At 33.0% G+C, this 17721-nt stretch overlaps 5 protein-coding genes across 10 annotated transcripts in view; 1 reads left to right on the top strand and 4 right to left on the bottom strand.

Moving 5' to 3' along the window:
- The window catches only part of Axn (protein axin), a 28810-nt gene extending 27715 nt beyond the window's left edge, over positions 1 to 1095 (bottom strand). For both annotated transcript variants that reach the window (XM_014242326.3, XM_036373737.2), the window contains exon 1: positions 266 to 1095. The gene's annotated coding sequence lies outside the window, so the exon portion shown is untranslated. The remainder of the gene's footprint in view (positions 1 to 265) is intronic.
- Positions 1096 to 2509: 1414 nt separating this feature from the next.
- NijC (Ninjurin C) lies at positions 2510 to 8070 on the bottom strand. 5 transcript variants are annotated; one of them, XM_036373916.2, is made up of 4 exons: positions 6980 to 8070; positions 5520 to 5696; positions 3646 to 3876; positions 2714 to 2818 (listed from the first exon to the last, which is right to left on the bottom strand). In XM_036373916.2, exons 1-3 carry the CDS (start codon positions 7028 to 7030, stop codon positions 3670 to 3672), a joined length of 435 nt encoding a protein of 144 aa, XP_036229809.1. In that variant the 5' UTR covers positions 7031 to 8070; the 3' UTR covers positions 2714 to 2818; positions 3646 to 3669. The 5 variants fall into 5 exon arrangements, with proteins under 5 accessions (XP_036229811.1, XP_036229809.1, XP_036229812.1 ...); XM_036373919.2 differs by having other exon boundaries at positions 7427 to 8070; XM_036373918.2 differs by lacking the exon at positions 3646 to 3876 and having other exon boundaries at positions 2510 to 2818.
- A 145-nt stretch (positions 8071 to 8215) lies between these two features.
- On the bottom strand, positions 8216 to 10853 carry Arp1 (Actin-related protein 1). Its single transcript, XM_014242336.3, has 7 exons — positions 10674 to 10853; positions 9766 to 9830; positions 9534 to 9708; positions 9289 to 9440; positions 8925 to 9234; positions 8632 to 8868; positions 8216 to 8552 (listed from the first exon to the last, which is right to left on the bottom strand). The coding sequence occupies exons 1-7, from the start codon at positions 10713 to 10715 to the stop codon at positions 8409 to 8411; spliced, it is 1125 nt and encodes a 374-aa protein (XP_014097811.1). The 5' UTR covers positions 10716 to 10853; the 3' UTR covers positions 8216 to 8408.
- LOC106623007 (uncharacterized) lies at positions 9838 to 10472 on the top strand. The gene has a single exon (XM_014242358.3). The coding sequence runs from the start codon at positions 9947 to 9949 to the stop codon at positions 10355 to 10357; it is 411 nt and encodes a 136-aa protein (XP_014097833.1). The 5' UTR covers positions 9838 to 9946; the 3' UTR covers positions 10358 to 10472.
- Positions 10854 to 12642: 1789 nt separating the features above from the next.
- Positions 12643 to 14540, bottom strand: Su(fu) (suppressor of fused). The gene has a single exon (XM_070106231.1). The coding sequence runs from the start codon at positions 14148 to 14150 to the stop codon at positions 12777 to 12779; it is 1374 nt and encodes a 457-aa protein (XP_069962332.1). The 5' UTR covers positions 14151 to 14540; the 3' UTR covers positions 12643 to 12776.
- Positions 14541 to 17721: the final 3181 nt, after the last annotated feature.

The following is a 17721-nucleotide window of genomic DNA, read 5'->3' as shown; positions in this document are numbered from 1 at the left end:
CCAATCGAATCATTCAAAAAATATTTATAAGTTTAAAGTTTCTGTTTACATTTTAACATCTGAGGAGGAGCAAGTATGTATAATAAAGCCTTGCATAGTTTTTTAAATATGCTAAATACAAAATTAAATAAAAATATTTAAAAAAAAATTTAAACAAAACCAAAAAAAGTTGCAATGGTTTACAACTCGGATTTTTTATACCGGATTTTGAACTGGTTCAATTACACATATGCATTAATTTTTTGTTTTGAAAAATGACACTTACCTTTACTTATATATTATTGTTTTTCCGCTTCTTTAATTTTTGAAAAAGCCAGTAGCAAGAGGGATAGGTGGGTGTGGACGGGTGTAAATATTTACTTGTTACTTGTTGGCTTCTGGTTTTATATCATATTTATTAACGTACAATTTTTTGATATTGCGCTCATATAACAAAAAACAGGATATGAACAAGCGAAGATTATAACAGGGATATTTTTAACAAAAGATTATAACTACCATAGTATTATTAGGCACAAATTAGCAAACCGCACAAATACCTTCGTTAATTTAACACAATTTAGAATCTATGAAAACATTGGTTTGGAAAGTTTTAAGCGACTGCTGTTTGACAAATTGCAATATTCCAAACAGTGATGTCAACCATAATCAGCAATGTTTTGTAAAATAACACATTTCCAAATCCACCCTTGCTCTCCGTACATCAAAAAAAGTTATAAATAACATGCAGCGCACTTGGTTCCTTGGAAACATTATATGATCACTTAGTTAACAAACATAAAATTATAATTCATTCATGTAATTTTTCGCTAACAAGTTTGAAATTGTGTAATTTATTTATTGTGCACTCTCAAGTTTCATGGAATTTGCTTCAGCGGGGTCTGTTGTTCATTTGCTTTGGAGTTCCTTTCTGTTTTTCCCCACTATGTAAATTTTGGACGTTTCATTGATATGATATTGGACTGATTACTTCAAAGGGATCGGAATCTCTAAATTTATATTTAAATGAGAACTTTTTTGCTATTTTCACAAAATTGTCTGATATGCACCAACGCGATTTTTCGATTCTTGCACTCACTTTCTTTTCTCTTATTTACTTCTATCGTGATTTGTGAGGTTAAGACAATTCATTTTAGTTCATTCTGATGCAGTGTTGCAACTGTATTTAGTGTTACCATATGTACGACATCAACGAAAAGTTTACTAAACCTATGTTTTTCTTCTTTTTGTAACCCATTCAATTAAAAAACCCATTTCTTAAAAAAATATATATTTAAGCAACCAATTATTACTCAATACAAGAGGATTAATTTATCCTAGTAGTTGATAAAAAAGAATCAACACATAAATTGTTTACTTAAATATTGATATATAAATTTATGCTGTTGTACAGGAGAATGTGAAAAATCATACAAGGACACTATTTTATTTATTTAATAAATTAAAATTAAAAACTCTTTGGCACTCTTCCTAGATTTATGTTATAAATGGACGGAATGAGACGCAATACCTTGTTTATAATTAAAAAAAACAACATAGTTTTTTTGATCCAAATACAGAAGATTTCTACAATTCCCATTGAGCATACTATGAAATTATAAAATCCATATAATTTTCGATTTTAACACTATTTTTAAAAATATCGACTTAAAACTTTCGTCTAAAAGTAATGATTTTCAACAGTGTTACCAACTTAACGGATTACCTGTTAGTTTGGAGGGTCAGCGTGGTTGGCGACGGGAAAAGACTTTGTTTAAATTTTAACGGATTTTTCAGCGGAACAACAAAAAGTGTTATATGGTATATATACATATAATATATATTTTTATAGCTCAGTCGAAATATCATCGACTGCAGCAGTTTTATTACTCTTTAGCCGTGTAATTGTTTTTCGTATTTTCGATGTACATGCAGATTATCTATCTACAATATTTGTTCAAATTTGGATTTCAAGTCTTTTTTATCAACTAACGCTTCAGTATTTTCTCATTTTCTTCTTATTCGTTTATTTCCGTTTTCATTAAAATATTAAATGAGTTGCCAAGTATTGAATAATGTTTTTACTCAGTAAGTATAATTCAATTACATAAGGTAATATCTTCATTAGTGTTTGATTTAGGCCCTATTTTTTAAACATTTAAACCAAAGCTTCCCGTCTATACTTCGGTACCCAATACCAAATTACAGTTTTATATATTAATTTGTGTCAATGATTTGATTCCGTGTTGATTAGTGTTGCATGTGAATGAAATCGCTTTAGACTATGGTAAACCGATTATCTGCTTTACTTTTTTTCCTCATGTACCCATTGTATTAAAAGTAGCCCTTCCTTCCTTATTGTTATAAGGTTTTGCTTAATGTTGCAGAAATTTGGCCCCGCTTTTTCCATACGAAAATGCTCCTTTTGTTGAATTAAAAAAACGGAACAGACAGTTGTTCTTGTTGTTGTAGCGTCAGAAAACATTCCCCAAATATTTGCGGTCCTTGGCCGAATAAAAATCGGTTAAAATAAATGTAACTAGTGATGACTACGAATGATTTTATAGAATTTTATAGTTACTACAGATACAGGTTAAACTACAGATTGCTATTACTTAAATTTATCAATACACAATGACTACTGTTTAAATTTCTCAACTTATCCGACCATGGCAATCGCGGGATCAAGACCAAAACTCATTTTTATGATATCGCAAAAAACCGATACAAAAATTATTCCATTCACAAGATAATTTAGTGTCTCTGCGACAGAGCGTTGATATTTACTTTTGTGTATCCCGATAACTGACAAAACAACCAGTAAAGTCCCAGCAATTATCTGTACCAAAAAAATAAAACAAAAACAAAATTTCATCAATATTCTCAAATGCATTTATTGATATATGTGTGTAATATAAATATACAAGTACATACGTATATATGTATCTCTATGCCTTAAATATCTTGTTATTTGCTTTGTCTATTTTGTGTAAAATATCGAACTACATTACTAAGTTATTATTTTATAAATACTATAATCAAATTAAAAAAAGTACCGTTTCAATCAATTAAAAACAAAAGAAACCTATAATTAGATCTCTATTAATTTTTCTGGCTTTAAATTCGTTCGAGTAAAAATAATGTTTTACATATGTGTGTACAATTTAAAAATTGTTTGCAATAGTTACATTGTACATGGTATTATGGGGCTCAATAATTTTGTGTTTTTTACTGGTATTAAAAAAAAAAAAAATTATATCATAATGTCTTTAATTTTTATAGAAAGTATTTATTTATGTATACTACATATTAGACACTTGCTGCGGCGGCAAGAAACTTGCACAATTAGTTCCGATATGGGGACCGCCTAAAGATAGCAGGTTTTATTTTAAAATCTCATCCAGGTTACAATCATTTTATCAAGTAGTTTCACATTACAATGTTTGTCAATTTTATTGAAAGAAATGCAAAACTTAGCTGACTCAATACGGTTATTTGTATTTTATCTAAGATTGAAATACAACCAAGATAAAAATAATAACAAAACTTTTTTCAGAACCTCTATTTTGTATCCGTATATTTATTTATTGTTCAAATTAAACTTGATTCAAAGCAAAGTTTTCATATAGTTAAATTTCGTCCAACATTAAATTAAGTTTTACTTACACGTGCAGGGCTCTGTAACATAGTTTAGGGTACTTTATTAGCCTGCTGTTCTAAGAGTATGAGAGGTTGAGAAGAGTATTCGATGCCAAATCCCGATATTATAACATTTATTACAGATATGACAAATATAATAACGAGAATAATATCGTTTATGATCACAGCCGCCACTTGATCCTTTTGGCGATTGATATTTAGACTACCAATAACAACAAAAAGTATTCCAACCAAGAGCTGTGAAAAATATAATTTTAAACTTAATAATTCAAATTGTAGTCCGGCTTTAATATAATTTAGTTACTTCCGTATACATATTTCGTACATATACATTCAACATTAGGGTATGTAAAAAAAAACTAATGTTTTTTTGCTTCGTTTTCTGAATAATTGGTTGATAGACACCTTTAAGAAAGTATGAACTCTTAATTTTGACGGAAAGATCCTCCGCCTAACGGTTTTATATATTTTTTTTATAATCATATAAAAATATTCATATCTGAAAATAAGAAAAAATAGAAAATCGATTTTCCTATTATCAGATAGGAAAATTCATATTTGAAAGAGCTCAAACTTGGAGAGCCTCTTCTTAAAGGTATTAACCAAGTTTTTAGAGCGACGAAAAATCATTTTTGGTTTTTGACCCACCCTATTATAGCTAGATATGTTAAAATATATATACATATATACTAAATAACCGTAAAACCAGAGAATGTTGAAGAGTAGAGAAGGAGCAAATGTTAGCAGTACTAAAATGTTAATTGCTAAGAAGGAACATCGAAAACGCGCAAGGGTTTTTACCGGTAATACAGATTTTTAATTCAGAAGGCTTTTCATAATTATAAATTTGTCATATCATAGAAATTGAAAACATAAATCTAAATAGGTATGCGCAACGATTTTTCATATAGGAATATTCGTTGTGTCTATTTATAGCATTTCGCATATTGTGTGGTGTATTTTTCTTTTTCGAAGTTATATTTTTCGATGTTCCCTCATCTGGAACTACAAATTAGTACTCAAAAAGTTTTCAGTTAACATTTGCTCCTTCTCTATTCATTTACGTTCTCTGGTAAAACATAGGAAAAACTAGAGTATTGTCCGAAAAATATATTTCGAACTTTCGCATACTTTTAGGAGCTTATATCCTCGGATAATCGAAATGCAAAAATCATTATTTCTATTTCTAACCAGTAAAATACATAACTAATGTCAGGATTAATATTGATATATTCTTAATTTTGAATTAATTATTCAAACGATAATTATTTTATTGAACGAATCGCGTCACTTTGAGAAAAATTTAAATTGCAAATTAGAAAGTTAAGTCCAGTAGTTTAGCTTTTTATTTAAATTTAATATGCCAAGAGATGGGCAATGATGACGTCATTTCCATTATAATATAATAGCATAGTAAATATTTTCATTCAACTTTATGGTATTTAATCTGATGTTACAATTTATTAAATCTAACTTTTTTAAACTAAGAAATAAGAGCTCTCCAAGAGTTATGTTTTACAAAATATCAGTTTCATGTAACCGTGTCCGCACACTAGCCTGTACATACGTTTACGAACATATTAAATTATCTTAATATTTTTGTTCCTTCATTTGCCCCCCACTGAGAAGTGGCAAACGCGTATCAAAAGCCGAAATGAATAAATTTATGGTAGCAGTAATAAAGGCGAATCCTGTGCGAATATGATTAATAACATTAGCTGACTGATAATATTCAGGTTTATCCATTCTACAATCTCGCATTAGACTTAAGCTAAGACTTAAGGCTCCGGATAAAACCTGTACTTGCAATGTGATTTAATTAATAGTTCGTCCAAGAAAGATAATTAGTAGGAATGAATTTAATATAGATATATTTTTACCTGTAAGATTATCGAAAGACTTATCATTATCAGCATTAGTTTATAAAACTGATGTTGGTCCCCAACTTGAAGTATATATTTCAATTGGGACGCATTGGCGGTGAGAAGGGCGATATCCAGCATACCTTGAGCGATTGTTTTCTTAGTCGCATATCGGTTAGCGTCCATGGCTTTCATCTGTAGAAAAAGAAAGTAAAAAAGGAGTGGATATGATGACTTGTAAATATTAGGTAAATTTTCAGTAATCTGATTTAATTTTGGGTGTATCATAACTCCGTTTACATTTGAGTCGGAAGCTACCGGAGTGACATTAACTGGTCGCCTTGGTATACAATAAAATTAAGGTCGACAATACAACCGAGAGTTTGTTCATCGGACATACTTCCCCTAGTTTAACCACCCACAAATTAGTTTTTCCCTATCTATTAGTACAGTAGAGGACAATGGCAAACCTCAACATGTGCATATGAGGCGTTTACAATATGAAATGTATTTAAATTAAAAAATCGATGTCAATCTTATAAATAAAGAAACATTATTTACGGCGTGTTACAAACGTGTTTTTTTATTTCTTTCTTTTTCTGTCTTTTTATATTCTTGCATCATGTTGATACAGAGCATAATACAATAGTTTTGTTCACCTAACGGTTGTTTGTATCACCTAAAACTAATCGAGTTAGATATAGGGTTACATACATATATATATATATATATACTAGGCGCCCTCCGCTGCGCTCCGGGACGTTCGCTTCGCTCGCTCGCCTACGTCCGCCCCCCGCCGAGCGCGAGCTAGCTCGCTCTTATGTTAGTTGATTCTCGACAGCAGCAGAAAACTTTTATATATAATAGATATATATATATATATAAAATTTAAATATCTTTATGAAACTTGGAACACATGTTTCTTGGTAATGTAACCTCCACAATAAGACTGTTTGGTAAACAGGATCACATTAGAGTAGGGCATCTATAGTTTAAATTTTTCTTAAAAAGTAGGCGTGGTTCCGCCCTTTAATAGGTTTAATGTGCATATCTCCTAAACCGCTGAAGCTATAATAACAAATTTCACTCAGAACAGTGTCGACAGTGTGACAATGGGTGATATTGGGTGACAACCCCACCCACTCCTCATATAACGGTACTGTTAAAAACATACTCCCAAAATATTTTTATATAATCACATCATTTTTTCTCCTTGGTCGGATAAAAATCATAGAACCGACCGACAAGTAAAGCACTGTTTCTCACCATCTGCAAGGCTGGAGGAGAATAAAGTACATATGTATAAAACTTTGGGTTTTATCGCAATAAACATAGTTATTCACATGGACTTTATTCCGTGTTAAATATTTTGCATAAGTGTACTAATAATAATAAATAATAACTACTAATTCTTCTCATACTGTAAATAATATATATGTATAAATATAACTAAATAAAATTTTTTACTTCTCTCTTACCTCCGATTCATTACTAAATGCATTGGCCATACTTGTTGCAATCTGCGCCATTTCGAATGATGGTTTTAGAGAATCGTATTTATAACTGTGTATTTAATAATACTTTAAATATGTAAAAGTTAAAAATTAGCGGTATTTTTCTGAAATAGCGCTTATTTTTCTGTGTACGTTGAAAACACTTTAACACCTGTTTTGTATTACAAAAAGTCACTAAATGAAATTTAGTAAATATTCAGTGCATATGTATATCGCTAAAAACCGTTTACGCGATGATATCTATAAATAATACAGGAATTTGTAATGTAAATACGAGTTAGTTTAGATTTTTAGAGTTTTTTTGCAACAAACGAGTCATATGCTAGTAACTATTATTGCAAGGTATGCACTTTAAATTTATTTTATTTAACTGATCATTTCATTCCATTCAATAACACAATATGTACTTACGGATACGCGAATCAACTTTTGCTGCTATAGTAACCAGCGGTCAACACTGTAGCGTTTTTTACATATACAACTTAACGATTATACAACTTATATTAGAGTGGATAACGCAATAGTCTAGCTTGTAAGAGACAACACCGTTTTGTCATGACCCTGTGTAAAATCACAATACGTAGCATAATATATAGAGAACAACGTAGTTTAAAGCCCAAATTATTGAAGCGTGAATCACCTTCTCTGTGCCCATTAATTACATTATACGATACATTACAGTTACTAACTGAATTTGTAAGTAGTAACATATTAACTTGACCCTGACATCTCTGCTATATGTGCACCTTGAATTACTGATTTTAAGAGACTTTTTTTTTCTTCCATAAATTCCCTTAAAAGGTTTAAGAAAATCTTTTTTTATAACAACTGGAAGCATGGTCTAACGACTGGTAGTCATAGACGCAACGACCTGCCAAACAGAAGTGATGACTATTAGAAAATGAGGATTAAAAGTAATATTCGTCGAATCCTTTAAACTTAATCAATTAATCTAAACATTGTGTATCTTTGATAAAATAAATAAACTGACGAATAAAATTTAAATATGTACTAACTCCTCATATACTTATTACAATAGCCAATTGAACCCAATTTGGTTGAGTATTATTAGAAAGGATTCCTACCATAGCATATTTTTGAGAAACGTTTCCCATTAGAATTAATTGTTTATACTGGTTTTATATTTGATTTACACGTTTTGTAAGCCCTTTGCGTAAGTGTAATACAATTAAGCGATGATTATAAATTATGTATCATTTTCAATGTATTATATTTAGAGTATTTTAAATATTTAATTTTCACAGAACTTGTGTAGATGGTTTTCCTTTTGTTCTTAACTCTGCAGTCATACGATACAATGATTTGCATTCAATTTTGAATTCAAAGCATTGACTTATGGTTATAAGTACACACACTATATTTAGTTAATTATTCAAAATGTCTTTCTATGTACGGCTCGCTGTCCTTCTTCTTCATACTCTCGTTTTGATATCCACATTTTCTTAAATGTATCTAGTGATGCTAAAATGGAGCCGCCCATCCATGTGGAATACAGACGTTCTTGAGGTGCCGCTATCTAAGTAATAAGGAAAAACGCACATCACATACTAGTGTAGTAGTAAAGCGTGTTAGAAAATATTTTCGAATTAACTCACTCTAATTTTTAGGTCCTTTGCCGAGTGTTTTCTTAATTCAGACAATAGACGATCACCAAAGCCCTTAAATAGTGTTGAGCCTCCCGATAGTACGATATTTTGATACAACATTTTTCTGAGATCCATATCCGACTTTTCAATAGCATACATGAGTACATCGTGAATGCCTTCACATTCTTCACCAAGTAAGTCTGGTCGAAACAGCACTTCAGGTGCCCTAAACCTTGCTTGACCAACCTGTATCAGGAGACAAAAAACATTGGCATAACATATTTTTCATTTCGATATCTTACCTCCAGAGTTTTGCCGTCAGGTAATATATAAGAAATTTTTTCAGTTTCTCCACTCTCCTCTTTTTGGGGATTAGTCGCCAAATAACAAAGTTTCTCCTTAATTGATCGCACAATTTCGAATTCTGCTGTAGTTCGAAAATTAAAACCTTCTTTTCTAATTAGAGTCTTTAGATAACGTGTAACATCTCGTCCAGCAATATCAACACGCATAATACTATGGGGCATCGCGAATCCTTCGTAAATAGGAACAGCGTGTGTAACACCATCACCAGAGTCAAGCACAACTCCCGTTACACGACCTGTAGCATAACTTCATACAAACCGAATCATAATACATTCAAACCTATTATAAAAAGTTACTTACAGACTGAGGACAGCTTGCATTGATACAAAAAGGGCGGGTACGTTTATTCCTTCAAAGAAAAATTCAGCAGCCTTTTCACGATTTTTCCTCGGGTTTAATGGTGCTTCCGTTAATAAAACGGGATGATCTTCAGGAAATGTAGTTAATTGTTCCTATTTTTTAATGCAGTGAGGGCATAAAATATTGCCAAATGGTTTTGTTTGAGGTGAGTGACCTTAGGTTGATATAAATGTGTATCAGTTTACCTTACTATAAATGTAATTCCAAATTCGTTCCATGTCGTTCCAATCAGTAACAATACCATGTTCCATTGGGTAACGTATACTAAGTAGGCCTCGATGCTCTTCCGCTTTGGGGCCAACGAAAATCTTTCCTTCAAGAGCTCCAGCCATGACCCGAACATGCTTAGGCCGTCCAATACTATGATGTAAACGAATTTATTTATTTATTCAATATTAGTAGCAATTATTCACTTACTAGTTTGGAAACCGACACTTTGGAATATGCTCCCCAGCAAAACCAGCTTTTATAACTCCAGAGCCCTGAGTAAAAAATGACAAAAATATATTATAAGTACACAAATTGAATTGAAATTTTCAAAATTCACATTATTTAATAACAATCAACATTTAGTAAAAAATATATATGTATTTATAAAATGAAAACTATTATCGCTCCTGAAGTTGATATGCTGATTGTTTCACGCAGTTCCAGAAATTCCAGAAAATCTATCTTGAATTTTGCACCTAAAATTGGGCTGACTATGGTGAACTATGCCAAATTAGATGACATTGAAAATTTCTACCTTGATTGCCAAAATTTTAGAGACTACTACCGTGATCCATATAATAAGGTTTCTAGACCGGAAGCATTTAAGAAGCATTATGGAAAATGTGGACGAAGAGAAATTGATAAAAATACGGTTTTATTAAGTTTGCCGCCAACGTGGGTCCGTGAAAAACAACCCGTAGTATATCCCATAAAATATGGCCGGGAGTTACGACTTGACGAAGGTATTATATTAGGTGGACAATACGACGGCACATCTTGTATCAAATATAAACGCTGAAGAATTAATATATTAAATAAGCTCCGTATATAACATGTTTCATTTTTAAGTATAAGAAAGTTAATAATGGAAAAACAAATTATTATTTAGAAATATAAAAATATAATCGAAAATATTTGCGAGGGTTTAGTCATCACTTTGTCTCTATATGTATACCATCATTATGAAGCAGTTGAAGTTAAGATAACAAGAAGAGAGGGACGAGAACTGCGGCTTCATAATTTTGCATTACACGACGAGTGATGTCACTTAATACCCCACACCCAAGCTTTCTGCCAAATTTGTTAGTAAGAGAATTAATTTAAATCACACTTACATTGTCAATGACAACAGGCTGGTTGACCACTAAAGGTTCCATTTTATGCAATTATTTTTATATGATAATTATACTTGCTAATACCGACAACTTTTTGTAAATCTAACTTATATTTAAGTTTTCTGATTTTAGGCCGTATGATGACACGGCAAAAGCAACCAAGTTCATGTATTACTGTTGCCACATCAGTTTATTAAAATAGGATAGTCGTTTATCAATAGAGGTCTACCTCATTGACGCCTGTCACAGGTTCAACATTTATTGTGATATTTGGATCGTGATCCATATTGATGATTTATACATCGCGAGTGAATGAACTTATTCGAAATAAATCGAGTTTTTGAAAATAAATATGTTAAAAAATAATTTTGCTATATTAAATTGACCGACCGCCAGCATGGTTTCCGAAAAGTGCACAGCACCACCACAGTACTTAGCGCCATAAACGCCCAGATAGTGCTTGGCCAAAATTTTGGCATATGCTCAAAAGTAAACGGCTATCTCTCCGACCTTTCTCGCTTTTTCTCTGCAAGGAGGATAACCCTAAGATATTAGGTGTTACATTCGACAGCCTGTGCTCCTTCACTCCTCATACGGCCGCGACAATCGCTTGCCGACAGCTCTTGGGGAAAAGACAAAGAAACGTTGTTGGCAACTTACAAGGCAATCGGTCGGCCGGTCTTAAACTACGCTGCGCAAATATGGTCGCCTGGATGTAGTGCAACGCAAACGAAGAAGCTTCAGACAAGTCAGCACACTGCACTCCGGCCTATCCTACACCTACGCAACGAAGCCGGTATATTTCCGGTTAAGGAACACAACGAGCTTCTATCCAAGCAATTTCTGCTGGGATGTTTTCGCAGAATAGTACACAGACCAGACCTCGGACGCAACAAACTTCAGAAATGCACTGACCGCCATTCACAGTGGAGCCATTATCACTTTCACCGACTCCCTCTCAGTGAATGGCGTACTTGGAGTCAAACCACCACCTATTGCAGACGAAAAGCTTGAGTTGCCACGAGAATCTAGAGTGACTTTTGTGCAACTTGGTTCTGGGTACTGTAGCAGATTAAACTCTTACTTATCCAGAATCGACTCCGACATACCAAACATATGTCCAGCATGGAACGAATCTCCGCATGACACTAACCACTTCTTTGCATGCCCAATGAATCCAACCCATCTAAAACCCTTCTCCCTCCGACCCCGTCGAAACCATCACGTTTCCTTAGCCTACAGTTAGATGACTTCGAAGACAACCAACCTTACCACTGATGCTAGGATAAGATAACCGCTAAAACAACAACGAATGGAAGTCTATTTCCACCGACAGATGCCAAAAACTTGTTGACTCAATGCCACGACATTGTGACAACATTTAAAAATAAAGGTCACGCAAGTAAATGCTAACTTCATAAAAATATTATATAACATTGTGTGTAATGATTCTACACTTCACCAGCTGGTAGTGAAAAATTAAGACTACAAAAATGCCACGAGAAAGTGGCAAAAAATAAATTAAAGATTCTTTATGTCAAAACTGCATAAAATGATTTCCAACCACAGAAACAACAAAATATTTGTATCTTTGACTTTTCTTCAACTTAATTTACCTGAATATCCTGAAATTGATGAAATTTATTAATTTTAGACACTTGAACGTCAACAATAAAAAAAGTAAACAGATATAGCTGATAGAATATCACACTCAAAAAAATAAGACAAATGACACAATATGACACCTTGTGAATACCCTAAATGAGTCGTTTTTTGTGATGAGTTTTATATACTGTTAGGACTTTTATGATATAAAATAATTTTTTTTTTTCATTAAGATGCTATCGGATATTTTTTTTAACAATTCCTCTTCTACGTTTGCACACTACTAAGAATTTGACCGCACCTGTACATACAGTGTGTTAATAATTTATATTTATAACAAAAAGCAAAAATTAAAATGTTTACATAATTTTCTCAGCAGCAATAGATATATTTATATTTTATCATGATTTATATTCGAGTATTGCTTATATTGTTTGTGCTTCTATTCTATTTACAAATAATAATAATTACAGTTTTTTACATGATGACATACAATTTTTATAGACCAGTAGGCTCCATTTTATTGGGATTATCAATTATCAACTTTAATTTGTATTCGGGCCAATATAATTCCTGACGTTCTTTGCATTCCCAACTACTATCTATTTGCGAGTTATGGAAATCCTCCAACATTCGAGGAATTAGCTCATTAGGAATTAGCACTTGTATCCAATACCCTATAACGCCATATGGGGAAGATTTTTTTACAATTGCTCCGGTGACGGTTTCTGACACCAGTGTTAGAGCTAAATGTTGTGCTTTAAATGTAAAATGTCGTCCATGTCGAACACGATCTTTTATGGCTAGTATAAGATATTTTGCTGCATACGGAGCCAAAGTGATTTCAATTCCATCCAATGATATAGAGTCAGCCGAATATGGCTGATAACTAAGGGGACACGATTTATGCAATGAATTACTACTCACTGACATTGATTGTGGGAAATCCAAGCCATCACACTTTACTTCATTTTTTACCACGTTATTTTCATCGGTTACGCATTGCTCATTTAAACTTTCTGAGTTTATCTCTTTTTTTATAAATAGTTCTCCCCGAATTTCCCGAAAGGTAAATTCAGCATTAACTCCAGCCAAATCAGATCCTTGTTTTTCTAGGTCATCTTGCAAATTTAACAGCAATTCGGGACAAAGCTCAAATACACTAAGCGAACGATTCATGTTAGTAATCCACCATTTTCCACCTGTCTGCATGTCTTGTTGCAAATAATTCAGAACACCACGTCCATTCCAACGAGATGCTTGTTCAAGTTCTTCATCCGTAACACCAACTATCTGACAAAACTCGACTGTTCCAAACACCGTATGAATACTACTCAATTGGGCATCTTGGGTTATAAGAATATTTTTTATACAAGAGGTAGTACTGCCATTTAAACTTTTGCGCCAAGGTATATTATCTCCGAAGTACAACATATTACCTGTTTGAAAGCAATAACGGGCTATTGCCTGTAATAAGTTTGCCGGCCATGTTGGAGGTTGTTTGGATTTTTCCAAAGTTTTCTCGTCCGATTCTGATTTAATAAGACGGAACGTTAATTCAAAACCCATTCCCGAGCGTTCATCATTAAGTTCCCTGGTGTGTACTCGACCATCTCCATGTAGATCACTTAAACCGAAACTTATATAATGCCAATGGGGTGGAACCCCATTTTCTGGATCTCCTTTATTGTCATACATGCTAATGTAGTCCAAAGGATCCTGTCCACCAAGCCAATATTTCAACACTGTTGTTACTTGTAAAGGATTTGGTTGATCTGGATAAACACTTTGACAATGGTCAATAAGAGCTTTTAGACCTGGAGGCGGTTGCATTCTTGTACTTTGAGTTAAAGTTGTAGGAGCATTGGCCATTATTAAAAACCAATAAATTAGAGCTTGTTTACAAATTTCACTAAACCTTCAAACTTGTAAACAAAATATATTAGCAAAAATTAGAGATGGAACAACTATTATATTACTGCAGTCGTTTCTAATTGTCGATTTTATTTTCTTTTTATGCATAGACCACGTATGGCTCGTGAAGCAATTATGTTACCGTCAAAGACTTTCATTTCGGTTGCGATTTCTTTTTAATTGCGAAATGTAATCATTAATGGTGCGCTTTTAATACTTGTTAAAATTTAAATCGCTGTAATATTTTATGTATAGAATGAAATTTTGAATAGAGATAAGGATAGTCGTTCAGCTCCTATTGAACAAGTTTTCCTTCTCACAAGATTACTTGATGTAGGACTACTCCAGCGATTACATATCGAAACTACTGCAACAAATCGATAATGCTTAATGACAGTCACGTTTGACGGCTTCTTTAAGGTAAAACTGCATAAAATGTGTATGCGTGTCAATAATTTTGAACAAAATGGATTAGCTCTTTTTGTATTATATATATTTTATATCATTTAATGACAGTGTTTCATTTAGAAATATTAAAATCCTTTTTTTATTAATTTTCATTCCAGATTTTGATTTGAAACGTTTTTTTTTGTTTGTTACTCCATTTTTTAAATTTAAAAAATAATTTCTAATAAAATTAAATTTTAAATCTCTAAATTAAATAAAAAGTTTAATTTTTAATCCCAAAGCCCGCACACTAGAGCATAGAAATAGAAAGCTTTAACTTGAACGCGTATTCTAATTCATCTAGACTCAGATTATTTATTTCAAAATTCTTTACTTTAAATTTATATTCGTAAATTTCGTATATGTATGTTCATTATTTTGTAACTATTATGGTAAATTATAAAAACATAACAATTAATATTAACTATCTATGAACCATATTATATTTTTTTAACAGATAAAAAGTAATGATAAATACTATATATGTATTTAAATGTTTGCCATAGAAATGATTGTAAGAAAGAAAATTAAGTTTTTAAAAAAAGATATATGTATACATAAAGGTTAATATTAAGAAAAAAAATAAACTAAAATAGTTACTAAAAATAGAAAATAGAACTACAATGCATAAGCATAATCAGAAATAAATTAAAAATTAAATTTTTTTCTTTTATAAAGAAAAAGGTGACGAGGTGCATCGGTTACGCACCAGGTTTCTGTTACCTATAGATAACCAAACAAACCATTTTCACTAACAGGTGGCTAAAGAAACAAATAACCAATGCAAAGCGCTCTGTTAACCAAAGAGTAACAGATAGTTTTCCAAATTAGTTGGCATATTAGAGCAGTAAAATATATGTAGCATTTACGATAAAGTAATGAAAGGGAGCGAGTAAGATAATCAAACTGACGTGTAGTAAAAAAGGAGAATTTATTACTTTTTCCTGCGGCTAGAAGGAACAAATGATTAGTTATTGGTAATCTATTGGTAATAGGCTAGCTTATTCACATAAAACTTATGCTTTGCTTTGCTTCGAAAAGTTCGATCTATGCTTTTGTGTGAGTTCGTTCTCATCGAAACGAAGCGCAGCAAAATGTTGAGCATCTCATCTTTTTACGCTTTGCCAAGTAACAGTCGCCATTTTTATTAGAGAGAAACATGGAAAGCAAAACGTTCGTTCTGACATACGATTTGTATCTTCGCCTCGTTGTTAGAGTATGAATTGTCAAGCAAAGCAAGGAAAGTTGTATGTGAATTTGCCATTACGGGTTATGTCTTGTAGAGGGTTTATGGCACAAACAGTCACTGACGCAAAACCGTGGACCGAATCGGCTGATACGACCTATCTTATGAGAGCGCAATGTAAATGAACACTCACCACCGCTTCTACCGTCCGCTTCAACAGACCGTGCGATGGATATCCGGGAAATTTGGATTCTTTCCTTAGAAACGAATGAGCTGAGAGTGAGAGAGCAATCTCTTGCAACGCAGTTTGTAGTAATTAGATTGTAAGTGTAAGATTGCAATTGTAAGATACAAGACTCTTATTTTGTGTACAGGATCACATTAGGGAGGGGCATCTGAAGTAAAATTTTTTTTAAAGTGGGTGTGATCCCGCCCCCAATAATTTTAATGTGCATATCTTCTATACCACTGAAGCTTAAATAACAAAAATTCACTGGAAACAAATGTTTTTAGCATTTCTATTGGTGTGAAAATGGGTGAAATCGGGTGACAACCCCGCCCACTCCCCATATAACGGTACTGTTAAAAACTACTAAAAGCGCGATAAATCAAGCACTAAACAAGTCAGAGACATTCAATTTAATTAAAGAGAACAACTGATTTTTGCGTTGCAACTACGGGCATAACGGCGGTAAGTACGGCAGGGAGGAATGTCGGTGACTGTTTGCAGTATTACTATATAAGGGCTGCCGGATTAACAGCAGACATAGTTCTAGTAATGCATGCAACACAATGAGAACGTCAAGCGATAGGCAGCATCTGTCAAATATTAAAGTATACAAAATTCACTTTGTATAAAATATTTTAATTTCATTGAAGTGAAAGGTTTTAGTACAACAACAACGAAGTTATGTGCATCAGATGTTTGATATGTCGTTGCCGTTTTTAAAATGTCCATAAAGCTGGCTTCGAGATGACATTTGCAGACAAGAAAATTTCGCACAATTAAAATAGTAGAAGTCACGTATATCAACGCAGGAATTGAAAGTTCGTCTCCGGGAGTTACAATTTGGTCGGACCTTACGTGACCAGCATCTGCCAAGGTAAAACCATCATCCACTGCCGGCACAATTCCGTTCCCTGGTTTTAAGTTTAAATTAAAAAAAACGAATACTGCATTATTCGTTGCTCTAAAAGAATATGCAGCAGAGATATGCGAATCGAGTAGTAATAGAAGGTTGAATGATAATTACCCATTACCTAGAATCGACGACACCTTGAACTCGTTATCAGGCACAAAGTGGTTCTCATTGATTAGAAAAGTGGTTATTGCCAATTGAGGTAAACGAAGAAGACAGAGAAAGACGGGATCAGCGTTGGAGATTGTCTATATCAATTTACCGTAATGCTTTTTAGATAATGTAGCGCTCCTGCCACCTTTAAGAGACTTATGGATCAGTTATTAAAAGGATTGCACTGCAAGACCTGTTTGTTGTTAGAATTTCTTTGGACTGTTTGCCTACTATCCACGATTGTTTCCAAATCTTGGCAGCGTAGTCACTTTGAACTGACGAAAAAGAACAAAGCCTTTGAGTGAAATAAAAAACAGAAAGTGGCTTTCCAAACTGTGAAGAAACGGTTAAGTACTGTGCTAATGTTGGAATATCCGGTAGCAGGCTCAACGTATATTTAGGATACGAATGCTAGTGGGTGTGCAAAAGGAGGCGTTCTATCACAAGTCATTGACGGTCATGTTGAAGTGGGTGAAGTGCATCAAACTGGCATGGTGGATTGTGAGACTCCAAAGTTACAACTTCTCCATTGAGCATCGCATAGGTAGTTGTCATTGAAATGCGGATGCAACGTCCTCCCATCCCTGTAATTTATAATGCAGAC

This window comes from Bactrocera oleae, chromosome 2 (assembly GCF_042242935.1).
Source record: "Bactrocera oleae isolate idBacOlea1 chromosome 2, idBacOlea1, whole genome shotgun sequence".
Lineage (NCBI taxonomy): Eukaryota > Metazoa > Arthropoda > Insecta > Diptera > Tephritidae > Bactrocera > Bactrocera oleae.
Note: the sequence above shows the minus strand (reverse complement) of the source record. Positions and strands in the feature narration are given on the sequence as shown.